The sequence below is a fragment of the Poecilia latipinna genome, unplaced genomic scaffold (assembly GCF_001443285.1).
Source record: "Poecilia latipinna isolate Pla-1442-1.1 unplaced genomic scaffold, P_latipinna-1.0 Scaffold2431, whole genome shotgun sequence".
NCBI classification, from domain to species: Eukaryota; Metazoa; Chordata; class Actinopteri; order Cyprinodontiformes; family Poeciliidae; genus Poecilia; species Poecilia latipinna.
This window is the reverse complement of record NW_015115047.1, coordinates 23,638-49,692: the sequence shown is the minus strand read 5'-3', so window position 1 is coordinate 49,692 and position 26,055 is coordinate 23,638. Positions and strand designations below refer to the sequence as shown.

The 26,055-nt window shown below is 39.7% G+C and overlaps 1 protein-coding gene across 8 annotated transcripts; it reads left to right on the top strand.

Moving 5' to 3' along the window:
- Window positions 1-1,519: 1,519 nt before the first annotated feature.
- LOC106937742 (uncharacterized) lies at window positions 1,520-25,519 on the top strand. Of its 8 annotated transcripts, none has more exons than XM_015019404.1 (33): window positions 1,520-1,830; window positions 2,734-3,012; window positions 3,110-3,214; window positions 3,297-3,415; window positions 5,080-5,298; window positions 5,477-5,564; window positions 5,909-6,061; window positions 6,407-6,504; window positions 7,144-7,316; window positions 7,403-7,504; window positions 8,146-8,316; window positions 8,518-8,640; window positions 8,757-9,476; window positions 9,769-9,930; window positions 10,043-10,174; window positions 10,295-10,501; window positions 10,622-10,804; window positions 10,903-11,136; window positions 11,230-11,400; window positions 11,493-11,756; window positions 11,831-11,998; window positions 13,016-13,216; window positions 13,355-13,546; window positions 14,135-14,340; window positions 15,508-15,576; window positions 15,688-15,738; window positions 16,332-16,394; window positions 19,088-19,267; window positions 23,014-23,403; window positions 23,881-24,003; window positions 24,228-24,344; window positions 24,427-24,507; window positions 24,859-25,519. In XM_015019404.1, the coding sequence occupies exons 2-33, from the start codon at window positions 2,959-2,961 to the stop codon at window positions 24,886-24,888; spliced, it is 5,349 nt and encodes a 1,782-aa protein (XP_014874890.1). In that variant the 5' UTR covers window positions 1,520-1,830; window positions 2,734-2,958; the 3' UTR covers window positions 24,889-25,519. The 8 variants fall into 8 exon arrangements, with proteins under 8 accessions (XP_014874890.1, XP_014874889.1, XP_014874888.1 ...); XM_015019403.1 differs by having other exon boundaries at window positions 1,522-1,851; XM_015019402.1 differs by lacking the exon at window positions 1,520-1,830 and having other exon boundaries at window positions 2,861-3,012; window positions 10,046-10,174.
- The last annotated feature ends 536 nt before the right edge of the window (window positions 25,520-26,055 follow it).

The window sequence follows — 26,055 nt, the reverse complement described above, 5'->3', positions numbered from 1 at the left end:
TTTATCGCACCCAAAATATAATAAATCAAGTAAAATTTTGTCCGATAAGATCCATTTAGAGTAGATAGCAGCACTGCTCATAGTAATTACTGATGGAGCATCTTCCTGTTACCTGCAGAAGGCTAACTTTGTGTTGAAGCAGCCAGGAATGTGCTGCCAAGATGCTTTAGTAAGATGCGGCTTCCTTTCTGTGATCCTTTTGACTTTTTTTTTTAAAACACCTCAGTAACACTGGAAATATCACACTTTTGGTCTTCACTAAGTAACAATCTCCACACTGAAGAGTGTTGTTGTCAGTGAAACCCTGTTGTAGCTTTTAACCTGATTGAAATTTTGGTTGTGGACCAGCATATCAGTCATTAGCCAGTTTTGTTTTTTGTTGCACCTCTATTCAGAACACTTGTGTAAGTTTTCCTCATATAGCTGTAATATCTTGTTTGTTGCACTTTAGTAATTACCATCCACTGTAGTGTCACACACCGTGCTGCACTGTGACCTTTTTCAATCTCTGACTCCCCTCTGTTCTCCTTCCCAGTGGCTACCATGACAACAGAGGCAAGTGCTGTGAACGAGGCCGACACTGAGGGCAAGCAGAAGAGCAGCCGCGCGCCACCAGAAGCTGAACCTGTACAGCAGGAAACGACCGCTACTGAGCAGGAGGGGGAGCAGTCGAGCAACAAGGCCCAGGAGCAGGCTGCTGAGCCTGGGCCTGCGGACGTAGCTACCTCCCCAGAGGAGGAGCAGCTCAAACCTCGTACCAGGACCTCTGCCGGCAAAGGCCTCTCACGCCTCTTCTCCTCCTTCCTTAAGCGGCGCTCTCAGTGCTCGGACGGTGAGGGCTCTGAGGCTGAGAGAGCCAGTGACGAGAAGGCAGACAAAGAGAAGGCTGACAGCGCTGAAGAAGAGAAGGTGGAAGAGGTGAAGAGTGAGGACAATGAGTCCAAAATAGTAGAGGAAAAATCAGAAGTCAAAGAAGTTAAAAAGAAAGAAGAAGAGAAAATAGAGCAAAAAGAGGAGAAAAACAAGGTAGAAGAAAAGGTTGAGAAGAAAGGCAGTAAAAAGAAAAAGAAAGAAGCGAAGAAGAAAGCAGAGGAAAAGGATGAAGGCAAAGTGAAAAAGGACGAGACAAAAAAGGAGGAAGAAAAGCCCGATAAGCCAGAGGAGCACAAGGATGAGAAGATAAAGACAACTGTTGAAAAGGAGGAAGCAAAACCAGAGACAAAAGAAGAAAAGAAGCAGACCACTCAGATTAAAGAGAAGGGGACAGAAGCTGGAAAGAAAGAAGAAGGCAAGGTAGATAAGAAGGAAGCTAAGAAAAAAGAAAAGGAGGAAAAGCTGAAGAAAAAAGAAGAGGAAAAAGCAAAAAGAAAAGCAGAGGAAGAAGAGAGGGTAAGAAAGAGAGAAGAGGAGAAAGCAAAAAAAAGAGAAGAGGAAAAAGCCAGAGAGGCTGAAAAGTTGAAAAAGAAAGAAGAGGAAAAGGCTAAAAAGAAGGAGGAGGAAAAAACTAAAGAGGAAAAGACAAAAAAGAAGGAGGACGAAAAAGCTAAAGATCAGGGAAAAAAGAAAGAAGAGGACAAACCAAAAGAGGAGAAACAAGAGGAAAACGTGAAACACTTGGAGACGACAGAGAAAGAGGAGGAAAAGACAGAAGAAAAGCAGCAGAAGGAAGAAGAAAAGGGAAAGAAAAGGGAGAAGGGAAAGAACAAAGGAAAGAAGGAGGACAAAGAGGAGAACAAGCCAAGTGAGGAACAAGTGAAAGCGCCAATTGCGGCTCCAGAGCCAGAACTAAAACTTGAGCTGGACACAGAACAGGCTGGAGATCACCAGTCGGTAAGCAGCGCTGAGACACAGGTGAGACAAACCTGAGAGCCCGATTGTCACTGAGCTCCTGCGGCATAGTTAATGTTAACGCGCACATCCATAAAACCCACGAAAAACACCAGCCTCACAGGAAACATCAATGTTCCTCAAAACTTAATTGTGGAGCAGAACAATCAGGAGGAGGCACTGGGTGGAAGCATGGGGGGATTACTGGTACCAAGTTATACCTAGGTTTTAAAAGTCATGGCTCCAAAACTGCAGACATTTTCAGACACACAGTTTTAAATGAGATGCCAGAAAGGGTGATAGACCTTACTAGTCTGTATGGAGTAGCACAACTCTGCCCCTCCCCCACCTGTTGCTATGCATTTTTGTTTTAGTTTTCAACCTTGAGACTCTAAGCAGCCAGTAAAAAAAGAACCAATAAAAGGCTTACTTTGTGCCAGTAAATTTACCAAATGTTAAAATGTTCTTGCCTGAACATAACAAGAATCTGATTCTTGTTATCCCTGCAAAGTAATAATCAGTGTTATTTTAGCAGCAGTCAGAGTAATTACTTTCATGTTTTAAATTAGAAAAAAAACATCAGAGTACATCTTAATCTTTTTTTTCTGTCATAAATACATTGATATGTTACGTTTTTAAGACCTTTTTAAAATAGTGGTAACTTGCCCACTCCAAAAGCACAATGTATCATACAGCCCCATGTTAAGTCATGTTAAATTGGCGGCTATTTAGATATCAGTAAACAACTTTATTCATCCACTGATGATTATGTTTATTATAAAAATCTGGTTTCTCATTGGGAAATGTAATTATGAAGTAAATGTTTTCCATTCACAGGGCACGTTTTGTAAAGTCTGACCAAATTTGACATGCTTTTTCACATGTTTCCACATGTAAACCAATCAGCCTGCTCCAGAGGAGCAAAAGGAAGAACTGGAGATAAAGAAAGAGCCCAAAGTAGAAGAAGAAATAAAGGAGGGCACAGAAAAGAAGGAGGAGTCAACAGAACAGCAGGAGGTGACCAAAGGAGAAGAAAAAACAAAAGAGAAGACAAAGAAAGAGAAACCTCCAAAACAAAAGAAGACAGAAAAGAAAGCTGAGGAGGCTAAAGGCCCCAAACGTCCAAAAGTCATGCAATGCAAAGTCACTTTACTGGATGACACTCTGTTTGAGTGTGAACTTGATGTAAGAAAAACACCAATTTATACCTTGTTCACTAATGCTTACGTAATGCTGTATGGGTATACAGACTGAAGAATCTCTGTTATGTCCACACCAATAGAAGCATGCTAAAGGTCAGGAGCTTTTAACTAAAGTGTGTGACCATGTCAACCTCCTGGAGAAGGATTACTTTGGCCTGGCGATCTGGGAAACCCCAACCAGCAAGGTGAGCAACATTTTTATTTGATTAATAAAAACAGATGAAGACACTGAGCTGAGACTTGTGGTTGTTTTATCCTCACTTACAGACATGGTTGGAGCCCGTCAAAGAGATCCGGAAACAGGTGTCAGGTGGCGTCTATGAGTTTACATTTAATGTGAAGTTCTACCCTCCTGATCCAGCGCAGCTTACAGAAGACCTCACCAGGTATATGCAAATGTACAACTTTAATGAACAAGTTCAAGTTGTACAACTTTAACTTTTTCGTTGAAGTTATGTAACTTCAACGAAAAGTCCATCCATCCATTTTCTTCCGCTTCATCCGGGGTCGGGTCTTTCAGAAGTCGATCGGAGAGGGATGATATTAAAGGGACGGTTCATGATCTTTGAACTGAGGCTCTGTTGAAAGGTTATTTGCAACCTGATATCTTACCTACAGTAGATAACTTTCTTAGCATCTTCTTTTAGTGTAAATCCGGATCAGTTGATAGAGATTCGGCTAACAGGTTGTTGGACTTCTGCCATCTTAAACAACTACAATCTCAAAAACATCCTAATTGTCTATGCAAATGCTAATTATAAGAGCCTTTAAAGGGTCATTTGGTTCTCATATGGTTTTTATTTTTTGTCTTTTTGTTGCAAAGCTAAATTTAAAGAAATAGACATCAGCACCAACAAAAAGTTTGGATATGTGAATAATGATTGTTCATAAAGGATAATGAGGTAGAATTAGGTGCACCACCAAACATATTGATGAAATTTAGTAAATGTCTGATAAAAAAAAAACGTAAGCAATGTGTAAGTAGAAAAAAAGAAACAGCAATTATGTTTAAATGTTCCCTCCTCAGTACATGTTTCACACATGAATATCTTTGGTGGTGACTCCGACGTTAGTATCCCATGTAGAAAAACAACAAACTAGGGATGTTGAGATTCACTAAGTTGCATTGCAAGATGCAATAAAGCTGGTTAGAGCAGCTTTTCATGACAGCTGTAAAAGTCTGCTCTACCAGCTTTTCACAGCTGGTAGAGCAGCTGTGAAGAAGAATATCTAAAAACTTGAAATACCATCACACAGTGTTGTTTGACATGCTACTGGCTGGCATTTGCAAAGCAGCCAATCAACTTTTCTCTGAACTGATAGGCTATACCCCCAAGAGCTAAAATGAGGAAGACCAAGTCCACTCTGTGTATCAATGCATGTTTAGGTATATTTGATGTTCGGACGACCAAAATGGGCATTTGTGTTCACCACTAATTCAGCTTTGCTTGAAACAAATTTTCACCACAACTCACATCGCATAGAACGGTGTGTGCTCTACAATAAATATTGTACATTGTTATTGAAGGGTAAATTGTCTTGTCTCATTTAGTTTTTCTTTTTTTTTTTAATCCATGAATTTCCTTGGCAGTGTGCCAAGATGCGCATCTATCAGTCACAGACCAGAGATGAACAATCCTATTAACATACCATTGATGTCTGTGTAAATAACCACCCAATTTAAATGTGACAATAATTTGACAGGTCTTAAAATTAGCTTAAACTGCTGATGTTTTTTTTTATTTTTTTTTAATTACATTGTTGCTGTTTTAAGACATAAGAAACATATCAGTGTTGACTTTTATCAATTTAGCTGATGGCTTCAACTTCTGGGACTAACTCACCTGAATTTATTCTGAACAAAAGTGTCATGCGATATTTACTGGAAGAAAGATATTATTTCCTTATAAACTCTTAAACAGAACATCACCTCAAAAGTGATGGACTGTCTCTATCGGCTAATTTTTTTCTGTTTTCCTTTTTCATTGTTGTTTGAAAACACTGTTTTCCCGTGTAAATATCTTAACTTGTCTTTTTCTTTCTTTCGCAGATATTTCCTGTGTCTCCAGCTCAGGAAGGACATTCTGCTAGGTGTTCTTCCTTGCTCCTTTGTCACCCTGTCCCTGCTGGGCTCCTACACGGCCCAGTCCGAGCTGGGAGAATATGACCCGGAGGTTCACGGGACAGACTATGTTAAAGATCTGAACCTGGCACCCGGACAGAGCAAGGAGCTGGAGGAGAAAGTGATGGAGCTGCACCGCACTTACAGGTCATTAAAGGGCCATGGACAATGATTTAAAAAAAAAAATAGAAATTTGTCAGCAGATCATTTTTATTGTGGTTATTAAGTATGAGTAAGCTTGTTTTTGCTCAATTGAACAGTAAACATTTTTGTTTCACCTTTGAATGAGTCGTCTTGTTTGAAATGTTTCTCTTTTCATGTGAAGGTCAATGAGTCCAGCCCAAGCAGATTTGCTGTTTCTGGAAAATGCCAAGAAACTTGCAATGTACGGAGTTGACCTGCACCAAGCCAAGGTGGGTAATTTTCCAAATTCTTTAACATTTTTAAAAAGTTTTTCCAGTTTGTTGTAATGCTTTGGAAATAAACTTGTGACAGAGATTTTTCTACCTTCCCTTTTTCATGTTTAAGAATCTTGGTAATATTTTGCGGCAGTAGTCACGTTTTGCATCATTAAGATTTAATAACAAAATTGATGGCTTAACCCTCTGAGATAAAAATGAAAGGATTATAACATTTCAAACCGCATGACCTCGACAACATTAATTAGGAAAGAAAGAGTGCCCCCTTGTGACTGTTTTCTGAAAATACCAAGAGCTCATGCCATGATACTTATTGATATTTTCCTTCTTGCGTGCAGGATCTCGATGGTGTTGACATCACACTGGGTGTTTGCTCCAGTGGTCTGATGGTTTACAAGGACAAGCTGAGGATCAATCGTTTCCCATGGCCCAAAGTGCTTAAAATTTCTTACAAACGGAGCAGCTTCTTTATCAAAATCAGAGCGTCGGAGGTAAACCTCAGGCAGTCATTTTGATTTTAAGTCTGATGACAACATTTCTACTTATTCTTAGCCAGAACCTTAATTTATTCGAACCACGTGGTTAACTGTGTTAGTTTTCTCATTCATTTTTTCACCATTACAATTAAACTGGTTATCATATTGTTGAACTAAAATCCGATTATTTTAATTAAGTATGTATTTGTTGTGTTGAAGTTGAGGCTTAAGTATCCACAGAGGCATATACTTTTGAGATGCACACATGAATGTAAACTTTATTTCGGTTAACATCAAAATGATTTTTGCCATCGGTTGCAGGCGATGTCTCTTGATTTTGATTTGTTTCTTCCCCTGCAGCAAGAGCAGTATGAGAGCACAATTGGCTTCAAGCTGCCCAACTACAAAGCCTCAAAGAAACTTTGGAAAGTTTGCGTTGAGCATCATACTTTCTTCAGGTAGAGAAAAGTTTCTCTCCACTGCTTTGCCTGGCAACAAAGGATAATTCTCAGCTTCTCTGTATACTCTAGATAGAAAGTAGGCTTACAAGCCAAAGTAATTTAAGACTCATGTTGATGAGTATTTAGGGAAAGCTAAATACTCATCGTCCAAGTCTAAGCCTTTAACATTTTGTTGCATCGCAATAAAATAGTTGAAATTATATTTTGAAAAGTTAAACTCATTTATACATTCATTACACTGAGGATGATATATTTCAAGGATTTATAACTGTTTCTTTTAGAGAATCTGGCTTACAGCTGTTGAAATTCTTTCTCAGTAAAATTATAATATCTTAAGACCAAGTTAAATCATCTTTAGTAGAGAAATGTAAGTTATGGGTGTCAAATTGTCAGTCACTGACGGCCTCCAGAAAGAGTGTAAGCTACAAAGGTCATGGCTAAAATAAATGTTTTAAGGCATTTTATATATTAATGGAAAGTTAATATATAAACTCCTTTACAGCTCATACAATTTAATGATATATATATATATATATATATATATATATATATATATATATATATATATATATATATATATATATATATATTTTGATTCGGATTATTTTAAGAATAAAAAAAAAATGTCTTTCTCAGGGTTCCATCAGTGGAGCCTCCATCGTCCCGTCGTTTTCTTGTCTTGGGTTCCAAGTTCCGGTACAGCGGCCGTACTCAAGCCCAGACCCGGCAGGCGAGCTCCATGATCGACCGCCCAGCGCCTCGATTCACACGTTCTGCAAGCAAGAGGCTGTCACGTAACTTGGACGGAGGTAGGGTAAAGTGTGTGTCTGAAATAGTTTCTTGCTATAAGCTTAAAGGTTGATAAGTAACATTCTGACTTGTTTTACACTTGCAGCTGGAGATGAGACTCTCCAGTTTCTGCAGCAACTCTCTGAATCATGCAGATCTGAGACTGATGATAGGTCATTCTCTGGCCAGCCTTCTGTGGAATTTCCAGGTACCAGGATGCACATGAGGCGGACACATTGCTGGTTTCTTGCTAATTGCTTTCAGCGTCATCGCTTTTATCAACATGCCTTCACATTTTCATTTGGTTTTATTGCTTTAATATTTTAAAAATGCAGCTCTTCAACTTGGTAACTACGACCAATTTTGGACGTTCAGTAACAAGGCTCAGTTATTTTTGATTGCTCTGCATGGTAAAAGGAACAAAAATATTCCGACTTCCTGTTTTGTTTCTCTGTCGGAGTCATTTCCAGTGTTGAAATTGGGCTTCCTTATTTTAAAGTGGAGAGCTTTAACTCACAAATGGCTTTCACCTCATATTGCCTCCTCACTGAATAACTCACTCATCACTTCTGCAGCAGCATTCTTTAATCGAGGTTGTCCAAGGTATAATAATAAGCCGTTTTGCTCTTGTTCTAGAAGATGAGTTGCATTTTTCATCTTGCTGGCACTAACCTCATCTTTTTGGACTTGCAATAGAGAGAGTCCAAAGGTAAAAAAAAAAAAAAAAAACAATGCTTGCACCTAACTAGGCTAAAAGCCTGCTTGAAGCACCATGAAGCATCCACAACAGTCGTCATCTGTTCTGCAGAATCATTATGTAACTTCAGTCACCGCACCATCTCTTCACAGCCAGAGGGGAGTCTGAGCAGACTGTGACCTGGCAGGGCACCATAGATGGTGGCTCTCAAATTATCAGTGAACAGCAACAGCAGTACCTAAAGGAAGGCGAGTGGTCTGACCTTCTGTATCGTCAACCTGCTGTAGCCACTGTGGAGACTTTTGATTTTGTGGAACACCAAGGTACCTTCACTATAGATGCCCATCCGCATTTCTATCGTTTTCTATATTAATCACAATGCAGCTGTTTAAAATGTTTATAAATGGGTCGTTATTAGATTCCCTCGATATGAAAAGCTGAAGTAAGCATGCTACTGTTTTGCACAAATAAAAAAGAACCGTTAACTGATTGTAGCACATCATTATTATTATCTCTGGTGCCAGCCAAACCCAGCTCTGGATACTCCTCCTCTCCGGACCCGCTACATAAACCTGCACCATACCAGCAGGATGACTGGTTCCTATACTTTGGTCGGTTCTTATCTGAGTCTGAAGAAAATATTTTGTGTGAGTTGTTTGGGGGAATTATTAACTTTTTCAAATTTACTTAGTAAAACTTGTTAACAGCCTGCCATATGTTCTAGATTAGTTAGGTGTTTGATTGATCTTTTTGCTCTTCTCAGCCTCTCGTAAAATCCAGTCCCAGATCCGTTTGGAGGAGCTTGTCACATCAGTGGTCAAACAAGAAGAGACTACCGAGCAAGTCATTGAGAGACTGCAGAAGTCTGTGGCCTTAATAGACACGTTGACAGAGATCGAAGATCTGGAAGGGAAACTGAGAAAAGTGAGGGACTTGGAGGAAAGACTACAGGAAGCGGGTGAGGTGTCAGAGAGGATTCAGAGGATCATCGAAGAGCAACTGGGGCAAGAAGAGGTTGAAAGGTTAAGAGCAGAAGAGGGGGATTTGGATCAGGTGGTTTTACAGAGATTTATGAAGACGATTGAGACAGATGAGGATGAAGTGGATGAACTAGAAGAACAAATTAAAGCTGTGTTTTTAAAAGGCTTGGTGCCTGAAGAGGAAAACGAGCTGAATCAGTTAGATGGGAGTCTGAGGACTAAGGTACGAGAGATACAGAAGGAATGGCAGGAAGACGTACAGCAAAAGTTTGAGTCTTCAGATGTTTCTGGGGCCACTTCTGTTGTGATTATGCAGAAGGTTGAGCACAGGGACGGGAAGAGGGTGATGATTGTGGATGAGAGCGGGAAGTCAAATGGGATGTTAGAAAAACAGACCGAGAGAGAGGTCACAGAGAGGCTTCATTTTGGAAATCCTGTTGAGGAAGAAAATGAGGATGAATGGTACCTGCTTTTTTACCGCCCTCCAGTTTTCAGCCCATCAGGTACAGTATGTTACTCTGTGAGCCATTTTGACCTTCGACTAATCTTTCTAATGTTCTAACCAGTTTGCAAGAGATGGCCGTCTTGTGGGAAATATTAATACATTTACCAACTACTACTACTGTTCTTTGAATTGCATTTGTGCTCACTGCTATTGTGCTCCTTTGTGGATTAGAAGGTTGCATGAGAAGTTTCTTGCGGGAACAACCTTGTGTGGACTTTTGCTGCTTTTGGCCTGCAGAACACATTACAATTTCTTTGCGTCTTTACCCTCTTGATTTTTCACTGCTGTAGATGAGAGCACATATTTAAGATCAGTGGTGAAGAGACAGGTAGGAGAAGAGGAAATTCAGGAACAACCATGGATCCTGCAACAACCAGCACTCGTGGAAAGGGTGGATGACTGGTTTGTGTTGCTGGCGGGGCCTCCAACAGAAACCAAATATGTAGAACCAGGTACTGTTAAAACGGTGTATGTTGTTTTTGCAAATGAACAATGCTGTTCTGTACTGTATTGCTGCTTGTTGATAAAACAGTGAGAAAATCTTCAACTGGTTCCATTTATCAGTAGCAATGAAGGAAGTCCAGATGGATGAAGGGCAGTTTGTCTCAGTGGTTGAAGTTTCAGAAGATTACAAGGCGGAAATTGAAGAGAGACAGATGATACAAGAAACGCAAAGAGAAACCTGGATAGAACCAGGTACTGCTGAAACAGTGTGTGCTGGTTTTGCTCTTCTGCCTTATATTCTGCTTGCTTGCTGATAAAATATGTGCTTACGTCTGTGGATTGAAAAAGTCCTCTCCTGCTTCCATTTATTAGTAATGATAAATGAAGCCCAGATGGATGAAGGGCAGTTTGTCCCTGTGGCTGAAGTTTCAGAAGATTACAAAGTAGTAGTTGAAGAGACACAGATTACCCAAGAGGCTCTGAGATGTCTTAAAGAAATCCAGTCAGTGACTGAGAGGGACGATGACTGGTTTGTGTTGCTGGACGTTCCTTCTAGACAAACTACATATATAAAACCAGGTACTGACAAACATACTGTCTCCCATGCTGCTTAATTGGATCGGTTCTTTCACTCCCAACTTTATTGTATTACAGCCAGGAAAGACTGAATTATGCTTTATTTTGGTTTTGTTGTTGAAGTGAGTCTACCAGGAGGTGTCTCCAAATCCCAGATTGAACGTGTCCCAGCTGTTGATCAGGGAGACAAAAGAGTTGAGATTTTTGTAGAGGATACTGAAAGAAAACAAATACCAAGGCAAGCAGAAGATGACTGGTTCAGTCTGCTTGATCTTCCTGACAGGGGAACATCACTTCTACAGCCAGGTATTACTACTGTACACTTAAATCCAAATCTGACCACTGATTTTTTAGTCCATTGCCGGTCTCTGACAGCATACGGTTTACTTTTGTTTTGTCTGTAGCATCAATGCCCGAATATGTTCAGATTCTTCCCAAAGAAAAGAAGGCAACTGTGACCGTCTCAGAGGCAGTAGAGAGGACAAGGGAGGTTGTAGTTGTAGTCAAGGAGACTGTGACTCAGAAACGTGACAAGACACCTCCAGAGCAGATAACGTTGTATCCAGTGAGCAACCGAGATGATGATTGGTATCTGCTGCTGGACATACCGTCCAAAGTAGAGTCTTATATTCCTCCAGGTACCTTTATCCTTCAGATGTCTTTATTCAGAGAAAATTCCTACAATATGTTTAACAGGAGTCAAAAGTAAATGTTCGTTTTATTCGTTTCAGTTTCTGTGCCAGAACCAGCTAAAATCAGTCCAGTTGTTCCAATTGAAGCAAAACGTGTAGAGCAAAGGTTATATCCAATTAGTCCACAGCCTTTCCAGCCTCTTCCGGAGACAGATGACTGGCTCATGCTGTTTGACATTGTTGGTGACAAGCCAGTTATCGTACCCACAGGTATAAGATCAATTTATGTTGTAATCACATTTTTTTAGTAGATTCATGTACACAAGTGAAGCTCAACCATTTGGATATTTTATGTGCACCAGCTGCCCCGGCTGAGGCTGTTCAAAAGATGGAAAAGACGTTTGAAGTCGAGGCAAAAACCACAGAGATTGCAGCGCACAAGGAAGTAAAAACCACAGAGATTAGAACATACGAAGAAGTGATAATTAGTGCGACCAGCGGGCAAGAGGGTACTCGTTCTCCTAAAATTAGGCCAAGCCAGCCCCCACCTCTGTCAAACATGGAAGATGATGATTGGGTTGTCTTGCTTGACATTACTCAAGAAAAACCCATACCCGATGCACCAGGTACTTTTAATTGGCTAAAGGCAGTCTATACTCTGTGTGCTTAAAGTTTATCAATCCTCATTTTTCTGTGTCAGTTGCTGAGGTTCAGAGGGTTGTTAAGACACCTGTACCCAGTGAACCAAAACCAAAGTTCGTCAAGGAGGATCAGAGGCCACCTGCTGTGACTGTGATTAACCTGCCACAACCAACATATGAGGGTGATGATTGGTTTGAGCTGCTAGATGTGGCACCAAAAGTATCAGGTACTATGCTATTGCTGTTTGCCTATTGCAATTAGGCAGATATGTTGTCTATTCCACAGTTCAACCAGTATGCTGCTACTGGGGGCTAGAGATGCACCAATTACCAATTTGTTGAGGTCACTTTTTAACCTCTGGATTTTTACTTCAACGGATTCCCATTTTTCTCCAATAGATATATTTTTTATTGGTTCTGGTTACATTAAAATTGTGGTTGTAGTAATAGTAAGACATTTAGAATGGTAAGAACAAAGTCCAACATGCTATATATTAAAATTAATCTCACAAATTTAAGTGGTAATGGATGTTGCGTTCAAGTTTCATGTGATTAAACTAATGTAGGACCAAGGTTTCTTGTGATATGTTGTAAATAGGTATCACAAGTAAAAATTTCTCACCAAACCATTTTTATTCTGGATGTTAATAACCAATTAATATGCAGTCAACAGATATTTATACAGCTATTAAAGGCATCACCCTACTTTAAAAGAAATGGCTTGTGGAAAATTTAAACAGGTCCTACTTTTCCAAGTCCTGTTGTAGCTAGCTGTGCTGCAGTGCTAATGCTAGCTTTTATGTAAATGGGTGCATGTAGTCTCATTTTTTGCAGTAATATCTAAATATAATCATGTAGTTGCTGGTTTTTATGTTTTTAACTATGAACTTTCTGTTGTGTTGAGTAACTCCTTTGAACCCCAGTTTATGGGCCGCAGGTCCAGTAGCCTACAATGCTAATCCGTACTGATTTTATAAATGGTTACATTTCTTTTTTCCTCACTTAGAGAAACTTCCACAATGAAAATATGAGTATCACAAGTTGGCATGTTGTAGTGTGTTTATGGGCCAACAGGAAAATCATTTCATTCACATCAAATGCAGAGGAATTGGTGCATCTCTACTTAGTCTGAAACGGCATATTTTTTACTGGTTTTATTGAGCTTTTTGATATACAGATTTAAAAATAGAAAGAAAACCCCAGAATGCCTTTCATTTTAGTTTTTCCTTCTGATTCCATGCCAGTGGCTGTGGAACAATCTGACTTCCCTGTTCCTGAAGCGAGAACAGCCAAAACGTTTGTAGCCACAGAGAAAAGATCACAGCAGAGGGTTACTATTGTGGATGAGACTTGGCAGAAGAAAGAAGTAGTGAAGGAACGTCAGCCCCAAATAGAAGTGGAAGACGATTGGTTTGTTCTCCTGTATCCAGACCTAAAAACATCAGGTATATCATGAAAGAGGGGTTCAACGAAACACGTACAAATTACATGTGTAAATTCAGTTTTATGCTATAAAGGCCCTGAGGGCTGTTGATGCTGTTCACTTCTTTTCCACAATAATGCCTCGTTCATATCTATGCTAGTTGCTGCCCCTGAAAGCCTCAGGGTCCGATCAGAGGTCAGAGTTCCATCTGCTGTGGCCACAAAAAGGGTTGAAATTTCTGAGAAGGAGCCACAGTTTGAAATGCGGATCCTGGAAGAAAGACGTCCAGTCATACACACAGATGTCACTGATGACTGGTTTGTTCTGCTAGATTTTGATGCCAAAGAGTCAGGTACCGATTACTTTTTTGTGTGTGTGTGGGGTGTGTTTTTGACTAATGCTCACTTGTGGGTTTCTTTGCGTCATAAAACATTTACTAACATTTGCTGCCTGGATACACGGGCTGATGCCCAGGCCTCTTCTCACATTTTCCACCTGGCAGTTTTTGCACACTGAAGAAATAATGCTGTTTTGTTCTCAACATTTGAATGAGTCATGAACATTTTGCCTAATATGCGACTTAACAACTGCTTTTGCCCGGCTATTGGATTACCTTAAATAAAACACCCTGCTTCCATCATGTCACCCTGAGGATTTCTGCTTCTTGCCTAAGTTTTATTCTCATATGTTTTTCTTTTAAAACCAAGCAAACTGAAAACACATGAGGTACAGTATATGCTTGCAGTTTTTGCATTTATTTCATTACAGGGCAACTGAGTGCGGTAAGTATGGTTGCTGATTGTGACAATGTTGCATTTAAAAGCTTAACGATGTGCAAACATATGACAAAAATACCTTAGTTATTAAACATGTTAACCTAAGAACTGCAAACATAATAATTATTTCTGTTAATGTCAGTTTTCCTTACATTTTTCTGTAGTTGTGAGCACGCAGAGGGGCACACGTCCCGTCAGTGCTCCAGTCTTCTCTCAGGCCGCGCTGGCAGATGCAGGAATCCCCATGGCTCCCTTCGACCAGCCCCAGACCTCCACTCCCATAAAGACCAGCCGCCTGGAAGAGAGGAAGCTGGAAGTCACGGTAGAAGCTGCAGAGCCCTCAAAAATAGAGGCCGTGTCTGAGGTCAAGGTATTTAGCTCATTTATTTACTCTTGTATCTGTCTGGGTTGAGAAATGCACAAACGTCTAAAAGGAACACAACATAAAGCAAAATAAAGATGTGGACAAATCTCTTGGCACCCTTTGTAAAGATGGATAAAAAGTGTTAGTACACTGTACATACTTTTATAAATGGCAGTAGCATTTTATCACACTCAAATTTTTACAAAAATCCAACCGTTAATTTGATTACTTTTTTTTTTCAATGGGGAAAAACATCCTATGTTGAGAAAATAAGTTTTACCATCTGTTGTTGATAAAAATTGGCACAGATGTTAATATTTCTATCAGTTGCTTTAAAATAAAATAAATGTAACTAAAACATTTTTTTTTCATATTCAAAAGTATTGTTGACGAATTAGCATCTTTGAGTCGCTCAGTGTTCATAGCAACTCTTAGATGCCATCTGCATAACAATCCTATGTTGTGAGAGCGATGCCAGAAAACAGCCATTTCTGTTCTACCATCTCAAACATAAACATGTAAAGTTTGCCAAACTTAACTGGAATTGTGTGAAACAGAAGATGAATATGTGGAAAAGCACACATTAACATATTATTATATTTATAATATTTTATTTCCCTTTGGGATCTATAAAGTATTATGAATTAATTAGTGTTAGTGTTAATCCAGTTTGACCTGTAGGGAGATTTGAATGAAAAAATAAAAGAAGACCTGGAATGGCTGATAATCTAGAGAGGTTTGCAAAGAGAAATTGTCAAAGATCTTCATCTCTCTATGCTTTACTCCTTTTGAAATGTGAACAAATACTTAGTGCTTCCCTACTGCAAAAAGATAAATGTATAAGGCCATATAATGTAATGGTTCTACTGAAGTAGGAAAACAAATAACAGTTACTGGAATTTTCAAAGTTTCTGACATTCGAAATGTTAAATCGAATTTGCTTTAAGGCTTCTTAAACATCCTTTATCAGGGGTCCAACTAAATTTGTCTGCATCTATAATTGTATGTCAACTCTATAAAAGCTTTATGCATTTAAGGTAAAAATCTTATCTATGATCTTGAATGGTTGAAAATATGTTGAAATTGTTACTGACTCAGAAAGAACACCTAAGAGTGTACAGTGAACAGAGACTTTTCATGCGTGAGCGTAAACTGTGTCTCTTGCTGCTGTAGTCAGCAGTGTCGAGGGAGCAGAGAGACGTAGATTCTTCACTGATATCCACCATCAATGGGTACATCCAGGTTAGTGGCAGGCTCAAGCCTGTAGCACACTGTCCCTCAAAGGACATGGTTTTTATTAACGCAACCAGCAGAGGGTGCTAACACATCTTCCTCTCTCCTCCCCCGGGGTAGCACGAGTCTGAGAGCGAGAGGACGATCGAGGAAGGGGTGCAAATGCGAAAGGTCAGACTCTCGGTGCCGCTCATGCGTTTCTCCACTTACGATTTTTGCATCTGAAAGGACTAATGCCACCCTCTTCTCATGTTGTGCTCCCGTGCAGCTAGGTATAAACTTAAATATACCAGAGATATCAGAGATAGCTGTACATCATGAGATGTACAGTTTATTTTTAAGAACCAGAAGAAATGCAATTATGAACAGAATGTGTAAGAATCTGGTCTTGAAGACTACTTTAGAGGCAGTCTGATTTGTTAAGTATTCTTTCCTCGCCTCAGTATAAGATGTACGTTTTAAAAGTTTTGCTTGCTGTCTTTGACACTGGAATGCACACATGCATGATCTTAGACTAACATGTGTTTTTGTTCAGTTTTTCATTATAGAAGTCCTTCTTCTTTGCTAGCATAGGACAGTTTTGGTCACTTTGCACCAAATCATTTTGCATGAACGCCTCTCTGTTCTTTCCTGACTGTTGTGTTTAACACATTAGTGAACTTCATACAGTGCATGTCCACCGTGCAGCAGTGTGATGCCAGCGTACAGGGAAACTGAAACAAACCCACACTTTTTTGTTTTTTTGTTCTTTTCATTCTTCACAGAAAAGAGCTAAGAAAATTGAGGGTGACTCAATTTATATCAGACATAGCCTGTTAATGCTGGAGGTTTGTATCTGTTTCGGAGCTCTCAAGCTGCATTTTTCTTGCTCTTTGGCACAACCGGCTGCTGCTGCTGTTTAATCTCACGCTTGCATGAGGCATGATTCACACTATTTCTTGCATCAGCAATAAGTAATTGTGTGGCAAATTGACTTGGTTGATTCAGGAGAGTGCTGCTGAACTTTTAAACACTGGTTTACACAAACATCCTTAATTTTTTGATCCATTGACTTGCTCTAATTATAAGACACGGGAATAAACTTTTGACCATAATCTGCGATGATGGACGTTCGGCTGTTGGGAAACTACTTTTCATAACAGTAGATGCACCGTACTTGAACAGTAAACTAGATATTTACATACCGTTATCCAATATTGGTGAAGATTAACAAAACGGAATAAAGAAAGGAAAAATAATTTTGAGAATTTTTAAACAACTTTGTTTTGAAGTTCTTTATTTAAGTAATTTACCCACTCTGAGACTAATATGCTTTTAAAAATGTTGAGTACAACCAGAAAATGATGTCATGGCTTTCTAAGCTTCCGATAGGCTCACGCTTTCTGACTTTATTTAGGCGCCATTGTGTGTTTATTGCAAGGCATCGCCTCAAGCACATTGCTTTCTTGTGAGACACCATGGGAAAGTCGAAAGAAATCCGCTGAGATATCAGGAGAGCTATGGACTCCAAAAGTTAGATCCATCCTTGAGTATAATTTGCAGATGCATGAAGGTGCCAGTTTCATCTATACAAACAAATACAAGTATGAGCACCATCTTAATGTCCACTCATACCATCCAGGAAGGAGACATGTTCGGTGTCCCAGAAAAGGACGTGTTTTGGTGAGAAATATGCTCATCAGCTCCAGAACTAAAGTAAAAGACTTTGCTGGCTGAAGCTGGAAAAAACGTATCATTATCCACAGTAAAACCTGTGCAGCACAAGGTATGAGATCACTTCAAAAGCAACAGAAAAATATTCAACAGTTTGGATGTGTAGTAAGGGATAAATATCAGAATATTATATATAATTTAATATAATTAATTAATTAATATAATACACATATCTTGTTGATCATTAAAAAATGTTAGCATTATAAACATTGTTATATTTGGAGAAAACATGGGGAGCCATTTTAGTCTGATAACACCATTCCAACTAGGAAGAACAGGAGTGGCAGCATCATGCTGTGGCTTCAAACCAATCATTTGAATTCCTCTCTCAGACCACAATCCAACTTCCTCCATTATTAGATGGCATTTGAAGAGAAAATATGACATGGAAATATTAAAAGCGTCTTCTCGAGACCTCTTTCTTGAAATAAAGCTCAGGCAAATGGGTCTTCCAAAGAGCAAATGACCCAAATTATGATGTCAAATTAGTTGCAAAGAGACTTTAGAACAAAAGAAATATTATTTGAGAGTGGGCTTCACAGCACTCTGTTTTTAGACCTATAGAAAATATGTGGGCAAAGCTGAAATACAGATGTGTGTGAGCAAGGTGATTCACAAACCTGCCTCAACTATACCACTTTTATTGGGGAAGAATTGGCCAAAATCCCAGTACTTATTGTGAAAAGTTTGGGGAAGAATACCCAAAACGGTAGCCCGAACCCAGGTTATACAGTTGGAGAGAGAATTTAACCAAATACTGAAAACATGTATGTAAGACTTGTAAATTTAGTCTCATCAGGTCACACCTTTCCAAAACTGGGGACAAAATCTGTCATCAGTGTATGTTCGGTTTATAGTTGATCTAGCTGCTTTGTTTTTTTTTTTGTTTTTTTTTTGTTTGTTTTTTTCAGATATAGATTTATACTTGACCATCAGTATTCCCCTGATTCTGCTTTTGCTCATTGTCTTTCTTAATTACCATAAATGCTCTGCACTTTTGCAACAGTTATAACTAATAAGTCACTGGCTGTAGAATAAAAAAAATCACAATAATTAAAGTCCTTTGTTTTGTGTGATGTGTAGCCAACATAACGTTTGGAGAAACGTTGCTTTCAAGCACAACAACCAGCTCCTTTTATACAATCTGCAGTTGATTTTGCATTACGGCTGCCATCATCTTCTTGACCATCCCAACTTGCTGCCAAATGTTGCCAAATCAGCGCTTCTTCTGTCGCATCTGTTCATTTCTTCCAAATGAACGTGTCTCTTCTACTCAGGCTGCGTCTTCAGCAATCTCGACCATGGCCGCCGTCTTCACTTCTCCTGCCCCTTTTATTTGCAGCCTGGTTTTCTTGATGCTTTTATTGCAATTTCAATTGCTGTGGAGTTGAAGTCCTTACTGGTCGATTTCTGCTTGTTTAAAACTACAAATCAGTCAGCTGCCAGACTTCATATGAAGTTTGAAAAGCACCGCTGATTACCCGCTTTGAAAAAAGCCAAGCATTTGTACTTCTAGGAAGAAGTACAAACATCTGGATTTATCCCCCCCCCACCCACCCCTAATATTTTTCCCACAGAATTACCTGCTAACTCCGCTTCTGCTTATTCATGAAACCAGACTCACAGATGGACTAGTAAAGCAACATCATAATCTCATGCTTTTCTTTTTTTTTATTTCCTTCTATTCCCAATATCCTTCTCTCTCCATGCGTCTATCATTGCCATGGTCCCTTCCATTTATCACACTCTCTGTCCTTCCCCCACAACACCTCGTCCTTCTCCTCTCAACTTTTTCTGACTCGTGTAGGAGTTCGAAAAGCCTCAGGAGGACCTGCTCAGGCACCACGCCAGCATCAGTGAACTGAAGCGGAACTTCATGGAGGCCGTGCCGGAGCCGAGGCAGAGTGAATGGGACAAGCGTCTGTCCACGCACTCTCCATTCCGTACCGTAGGCATCAATGGCCAGCCGCTGCCCAGTGCAGATGGGGTAAGTCCTGCGGATATAATTCCCTTTTTAAATTTGAATCTTCCGGTTTTGGAGTTGGAGGGAATTTTGATGGTCAGCTCCGAACTGGCACATTATTCTGGGGCGCTGTGCAGTCGTATATCAAATAAACCTCTATTTTGCTGTAAACGTTGCATAAGATTTCAGTTTTCTTCAATAAATCTGCCGACCATGTAAAATGATGGAGGAAGGACTCGGTTTCTTCCAGCTGCTATTCTTGATCATCTCTGTGTGATACTGTGTGCAAAGTGAATGCATGTACTTCTCTGACGAATCTGACGGCACGTGGTATGCAGCACATGCATGTGTATGAAGGATTGCATTTTTACTGGTGGAACGAGGCCTGGTGCTTTCGTTCTCTCACTGTTGAGACAGACAAGCGCGAGGCTTCGGTTGGACTGGTTATCCAATCTCTGAGAAATTGGATGTTAACTGCACTGGATGTGTCCGAACTCCCGACATGTTTGTGTTGCATGACTGACAGACCTGACTCAGAAAGAATAGCGCATGACTAAGATATGAGCAGTTTTCTTGAAGGCTTGCACGTCCTGATACAGAGCAGTGCTTCCTTTTTTCTCCTTTCCTCTCCTCCTCCTTCATTGCTTTCCTTCTGCTTCTGATCCACTTTCTTTACTTCCGCTTTAGTTCGGCTGTTGTGTTTTATAAATAAAGTTTCATCCACTTTTGCATCTGAACTTTTAGTGCCTTGCAAAAGTGTTACGAATGTTTCACATTACAAATGCAAACTTTATCGTATTTTGCTGGAATTTTATGTGATAGAATGACGTGCCACACACTTTGAAAAGGAATTAAATAAATTAAAGATGAACAGATGTGCATTTGTATTCAGCCCCACTTACTCTGAGACCCCCCCCCAAAAAAAAAGCAGTGCAAACAAATGCACTTAGAAGTCACCTACAAGGTAGAGTCAGTCTGTTTGCAGTTTAATTTCAGCTGGCCTGAGAATTTGTTGATTACTAGTAGATGCGTCCTCCACAAATCTGGGGATATTGGCAGGACGGGAGAAATTATTGAATGACATCCTGTAACATCACACTTAAAACTTACCATGAGCCATGTAGGAAACATGAAATATCTGGAAAAAGGTCAGAAGACACCAAATTAAACATTTTAGCCCACATGTAGCTCTCTGCGTAGCTGAAAACTAACGATGCACATCATCTTAAACACAGCATCCTGACAGTGTAACATGGCATCGGCACCATCAAGCTATTAAAGAGTTTTTCTTTAGCAGAAGCAGGAAATGATGAGCACAATTCAAGGCAATCCTGAAAAAAAAAAAAAAAACGTTAGAAACTGCAGAACATTCAAGACTAGAGAGAAAGTTCACCTTCCCACAGGAACATGACAGACATAACTGGGGTGCCAAAGTATCCCTACCTAAATCATTATAGGAATCTGTAGAAGGACGCAAATATTGATGTTGACGGATACCTGTTCATACACATCAAAATTATTCTCTACTTCATGTTGTTCTCTCACACAAAATCCCAGTAAAATACATTGATGTCTGTGGCTGTAATACGTGGTTGATGGCTTACATTTTCATCAACATGCGGTTGAGTCGTACAGAAATCACAACGGGGAAATGAAACGGGGCCCATGCAGAACCTGCTTACTGTCAACAATTATTAGCTCGAAACATCAAGTATCCTGACAGAGATTGCTTCTAATTTTACATAATTTATCATTCTGTGTTTACTGTGAGAAGGGATAAGCCATCTAAGCAGACAGACTTATTTAATTCTGAAGTACTCCACTGGACTTAAACATATGAAATATACCATGATCAACTCGCAATGCTGAATTTATTCTGGCTGTGATTGAATCGATTGAATTTTATCTCTGAACTTTAATTCCATGTTAGTTGTGTAAATTGATGCAGGACGTGTGGATCACTTTGTCTTTTCCAAACCAATATGAAATCCTTAGAGATGGAAATTAAGGAGTGCATGTTAAAATGCATGTAGTGTTGACATTCCCATGCTCTGAGTAACAACAATGACATTCAAAATTTTGTTCAACAAACTTTATAATTTCAATAGGAAGACACTGCAAAATGTTAGCAGTTCTATATCAATCATTGCAGACTCTTCAGAAATCCTTCCTCTTATCTCTCTTCCTCCCTCCTCCTCCTCCTCCCCCTCTCAGTTTGTCATCCGCCTCCCACGCGGCCCTCTGCTAGACTTCTACTCCAAACGCAGCTGAGGCTCTGCACAAAGGTGTGAATGTGACCCACGGAGGCCGCGCCTCGCTCATCTATCAATCATTCTCTAGCTTTCCTCCCTATTCTTCTCCTCCTCCTTTCGCCTCTTCTGAAACACCACTCCAGCATTCTTCACCCCACCGCCTCCCAACCTCTGCTCCACCCGAGAAGCTGCCCTTTGCTCAGACAGCTGTCAGAAAAGACTTTGATTCTTTGGTTCCTGGTGCTTCACAACCTCCTGGTTTCTCCAGCCAGAAACAGACCTCATCTGTAAAGACTGATCAGGACTGGAATTGACTGTTTCACATTTTTCTCTGATGGAGTTTAAAGATAACTACAACTTAAAGTTTTTAAAGCATGACCAGATCACTTTGAGCCTGTTTTCTACACATGCTGGGTGCATTTATATCTTCAGTAGTTTTTAGGATTTTTGTCTTTGGATAAACTGATCACTGTGACTTTTTTCTGAACACACACAACGTACAACCTTGAATGACATGTTTCTCATATTCTTTCTCATAGAGTAGCATTTCCTGTTGTTGGAAACCTTGAGGCAGCTCAGTTGTAATACATTTTTGTCCTTCACCACAACAGAGTTCCTGTTGCATGATATTTCGACAATCAACTTAGACCAAGGAATAAAAGACATTCCATAAACAACTTGGTCTTTTTCGTTTCATTCGGTCGGATTTCCTCATAGAAATACCAGGTCCTAAACATTAGATTTATCTAATGCATTGTTGTTCTCTCTCTGTTGTCAACAACAAATAGAAAATAAACTATGGGCTGACCAAAGTGTTTTAAAGTCAAGATAAACAAGAACACAACAAAATACAAACCAGAAAACATTAAAAATATATTTAAATAATACAGCAAAAGGGCAAATATTTGTTCAAGTCTCTTGTTTTATTTAAATCACACCAACAACAGGGGCCTGGGAATTTATCTTAGTCAGGAGCTTTGACATCATGCATTTAAAAATGCATTGATTGTGTCCCCCCACAGCCCTAATCCTAAATAATGCATTAGTTTCATGTTTTATATTAGTTCAATATGAACATTATTGGGGAAAAAAAATTCACACAAGAAAGGAGAAGCTTTAGGGTGTAATTTTATTTTATTTTTATCAATAAACCTCATGATTCTTTTGTCCCTGAAAATACCTGATGTGGACTGTGGGGGTAAAGTTGGAGACATTGAATGGACAAAATCTACCATTTTTATCTAAATCTTTGTTCTCGTGGTTCAGCAGCTAACTGTATTACGAATGGAAATGATTCGAGAATGGCTTGCAGGCTTCGTCTTTTCCAGTGAAACTGATCATTTTTATTCAAGAAAACAAGGAGACTGAATCATTTCTGTTGACATCCCACGTTGTTATATCTTTGTTGTATGAAGGAAATGGCATGCAAACATGTTTTATGATTCATGTAAATGTCATTTGTTATTCACAACTCTTTGCCTGCTCATGATCATAGTGACTGTGTTTGTCTTTTTTTAGAGTGTGTGCATTAGTCCCAGTTGCAAAAGATCAGAAACAAAAACTCTTCATGAGGATGCCAGGAGTAATTTCGGGGGTGCCGAGGCATCTGGGTCCTCTCAGAGCCGTCAGAGTGAACCTGACGTTGTCGAAGGCCTCAGCGCTCCTGTTGAAGAGTCATTGTGCGATCACGAGGAGGTTGTGCTTTTTGAGACTCTCCTGGTGCCGCTCGTAGAGGTGGAAATGGCGCAACTGGCTCCCCCAGTTGAGTCCGTCTGTAAAGCTTTAGATAAGATCCCGGAGGAAGAAGGAACATGTCTCGTAGCGCCCGAGTGCTCCGGGGGAATAGTTGGACTTTCCTCACCTTCCTTTTTCTGGAGTGACGGTCCGAAGGTCATGCGCTGCTCCCAGGTAGTCTCAAAGGGGGGAGATGCGGTTTCTTTTCTTTCTAGGCCTTCAGCTTCCACACTTGCTGACTTCTTTGCAGCACCAGAACAAAAGAAACCAACACCAATCTAGAAAGAAAATCAATGCTGCAAAGAGCGGCAGTTGAGTTTAATGTAAACGGAGTGTGCTGCAGAGGTGTCGCACGGTGACGCTGCAAGATCCTGGCTATGGTGACGGGTTGCTATAACAATACCACTTTCTACGTTGAAACACAATGATTAAAATCACTCTATAAGTGACAGAATCATCCTATAAGTGTTGCGAATGAAGTTGGAGGTGTGACTGCATTGTTTTGGAAATAATCAGACCGGGTTTGGGCTGGTGGTGGTGGAAACAATTTGCACTAAGAGGGATTGCATGGTGTGAAAGAAGAACTGATTGCTGTGAGGTGCGAAGTGTCTGGTTAAACAGCCACTCACGGGGCTGTGCTCCCATTCACAGCCCCCTCTGGTGCAGACCCACACTGTCACCATCACAGCTGTTTCCAACTCCCTGCCTGGTGACATCTCCACCACAGAAGTTCCCATCGTCCCAACCAAGACCTTCACCTATGAGTCTTCAAAGGTAGGGGCTCCAGCTCCAGCAGCAGCTCAGTCCAGATCCAACTTGCCTCCAGAACTTGACAAGCTAACAGTATGATGGTTCTTGAAGGGGCAGCAAAGGAATGGAGGGCTGGGGGGAGGCGGGACAAAGAAGCTTTACTGCACCTTCCTAAGAAAAACATCAGCGTTAAATCAGTTTGAAAAGCTTAATCAGTTTTTTTTTTCTTCTTTTGGTGTTTTTCTCAGATGACAGATGACGGTACAGATGAGGACAAGGATAGCTCTTTTTCCACTTCCAAGACCGTTACCTCAGAGACGAGCAGCGGCACCACTGTCACCACCACCACCACCCATATCTCAAAGGTTAGCTGTGCAACTTTTCTTCCACTCATCCTTTCAGATTGGTGGGCCTCTTGAATACACTATATATATGCTTTTTGTTCAGGTGGTAAAAAGTGGATCCTCAGAGACCCGGATGGAGAAGAGAATTGTCATAACGGCAGACTCTGATGTTGACCAAGAAAAGGTACATGACATGAAACACCATTTGCTGCCTATAAAAAAAGAAAACCTTGTAAAAGCACACATGGGGTCAGTGCGAGCCAGCTGGACCGCGCACAGAGTAAAGAAGTCATGGGGTCTAGATGACCCTGACATGAAGATTGTGAAAGGGTTAATAAAGAGGAGATTTGAAAAATTAAACATTCTTAAAACGTATATAAAGGTCCAATCAATTTCAAAAAGTCAGAAAACACGTAATGTTTGCGTTTGCAAATATTTCATTTAATGGATGATTAAGATTTGCTACCAGTTTCGATTACAAAAAGAAAATCCACTTTTTGATTCTGATATCACAAATATATGTTTGTCTTTTCAGGAGAAACATGGCGGAGCATCAGCATTGTAACAGAGCCCTTCCCTTATCCATTTAACTCGCCACCTTCAACATCCTTTAGACCGCGACACTCAACACACACAGTGACCAAGTCTGTTCGCGCACAACAGAAAAACCTCAGAAATCTTCATCTGGCAGGACTGATTATGGAGTAGGCTGTTCCTTGTAGATCCTGTTTGTTTTCTCAGTTGAGCTCTTCACAGTAGGTAGGAAGTGCTGATCAAATGCTTCACTTATCATCCTGGGGTTTAGTGTGAACATTTGATTGGTTTATAACCAGCCTTTTCTCAGTTGAGTGATGTCTGTTATGTTTGCTTTAAAATGCTTTTATTGTTTAATAGTGGTTTTCTACAAATGTAGTAGAGCGTCAGTTCAGAAACCATGATTAGCAGTGATTCCCTTGGTGCTACTTGGGGAAAACGTTAAGACGACATTCAAGTGAACTCTTATTTTATTTATTTTTTTTTGTTTGTTTACTTGTCTATTAAATTCAGGAGAGATTTTATTATTATTATTATTATTATTTTATTATTATTATTATTATTATTATTGAAATGACATACCTCACATTTAAAACGTGAACAAATATATTCTGTGCTCAAATTTGGACAGGTTTTTTTGGCTTTGTTCACTGCTCAGGTACTAAATGCGAGGTCCCAAATCTTTGCCTCCCCCAAACAGCGTGGAACCAGTAGCCTACACATTCTTGTAAAGTTTGAACTAAAATTGATCTATTTTCGAATATTTCTCTATTTTTTAAAAGTATGCTTTTTATAGTATTTGTAAAAAAAAACAAAAAAAAGGAGGTTTTTAAGTTATTCATATCCATCTGTTCATTCAATTTGTAGGTGACCAGTTATTTAAAGAGCTGTTCTGCCTGAATTAACCTGAATCATTCTTATTCGTTTCCTCTTGTAGTACACCAAGTTTACCAGATTTCTCATCTTTTTACTGAGAAGTGCTCCACAAGTCATGCTTTGCTCATTATCATAAGAGTCATAATTACTTTTAACATACAGTGGCTTCTTTAAAATGTAAACACATCCATAAAAGGACAGGTTTTTTTTTGTGTCAATAATTGGTCTTTGTTAAACAATTTTGAAATCTTCTCCACACATGCTGTGAAATTTATCCTGTATGTTCAACAGAAACAAGCTTTTTTTTTAAGATAGAAAAATA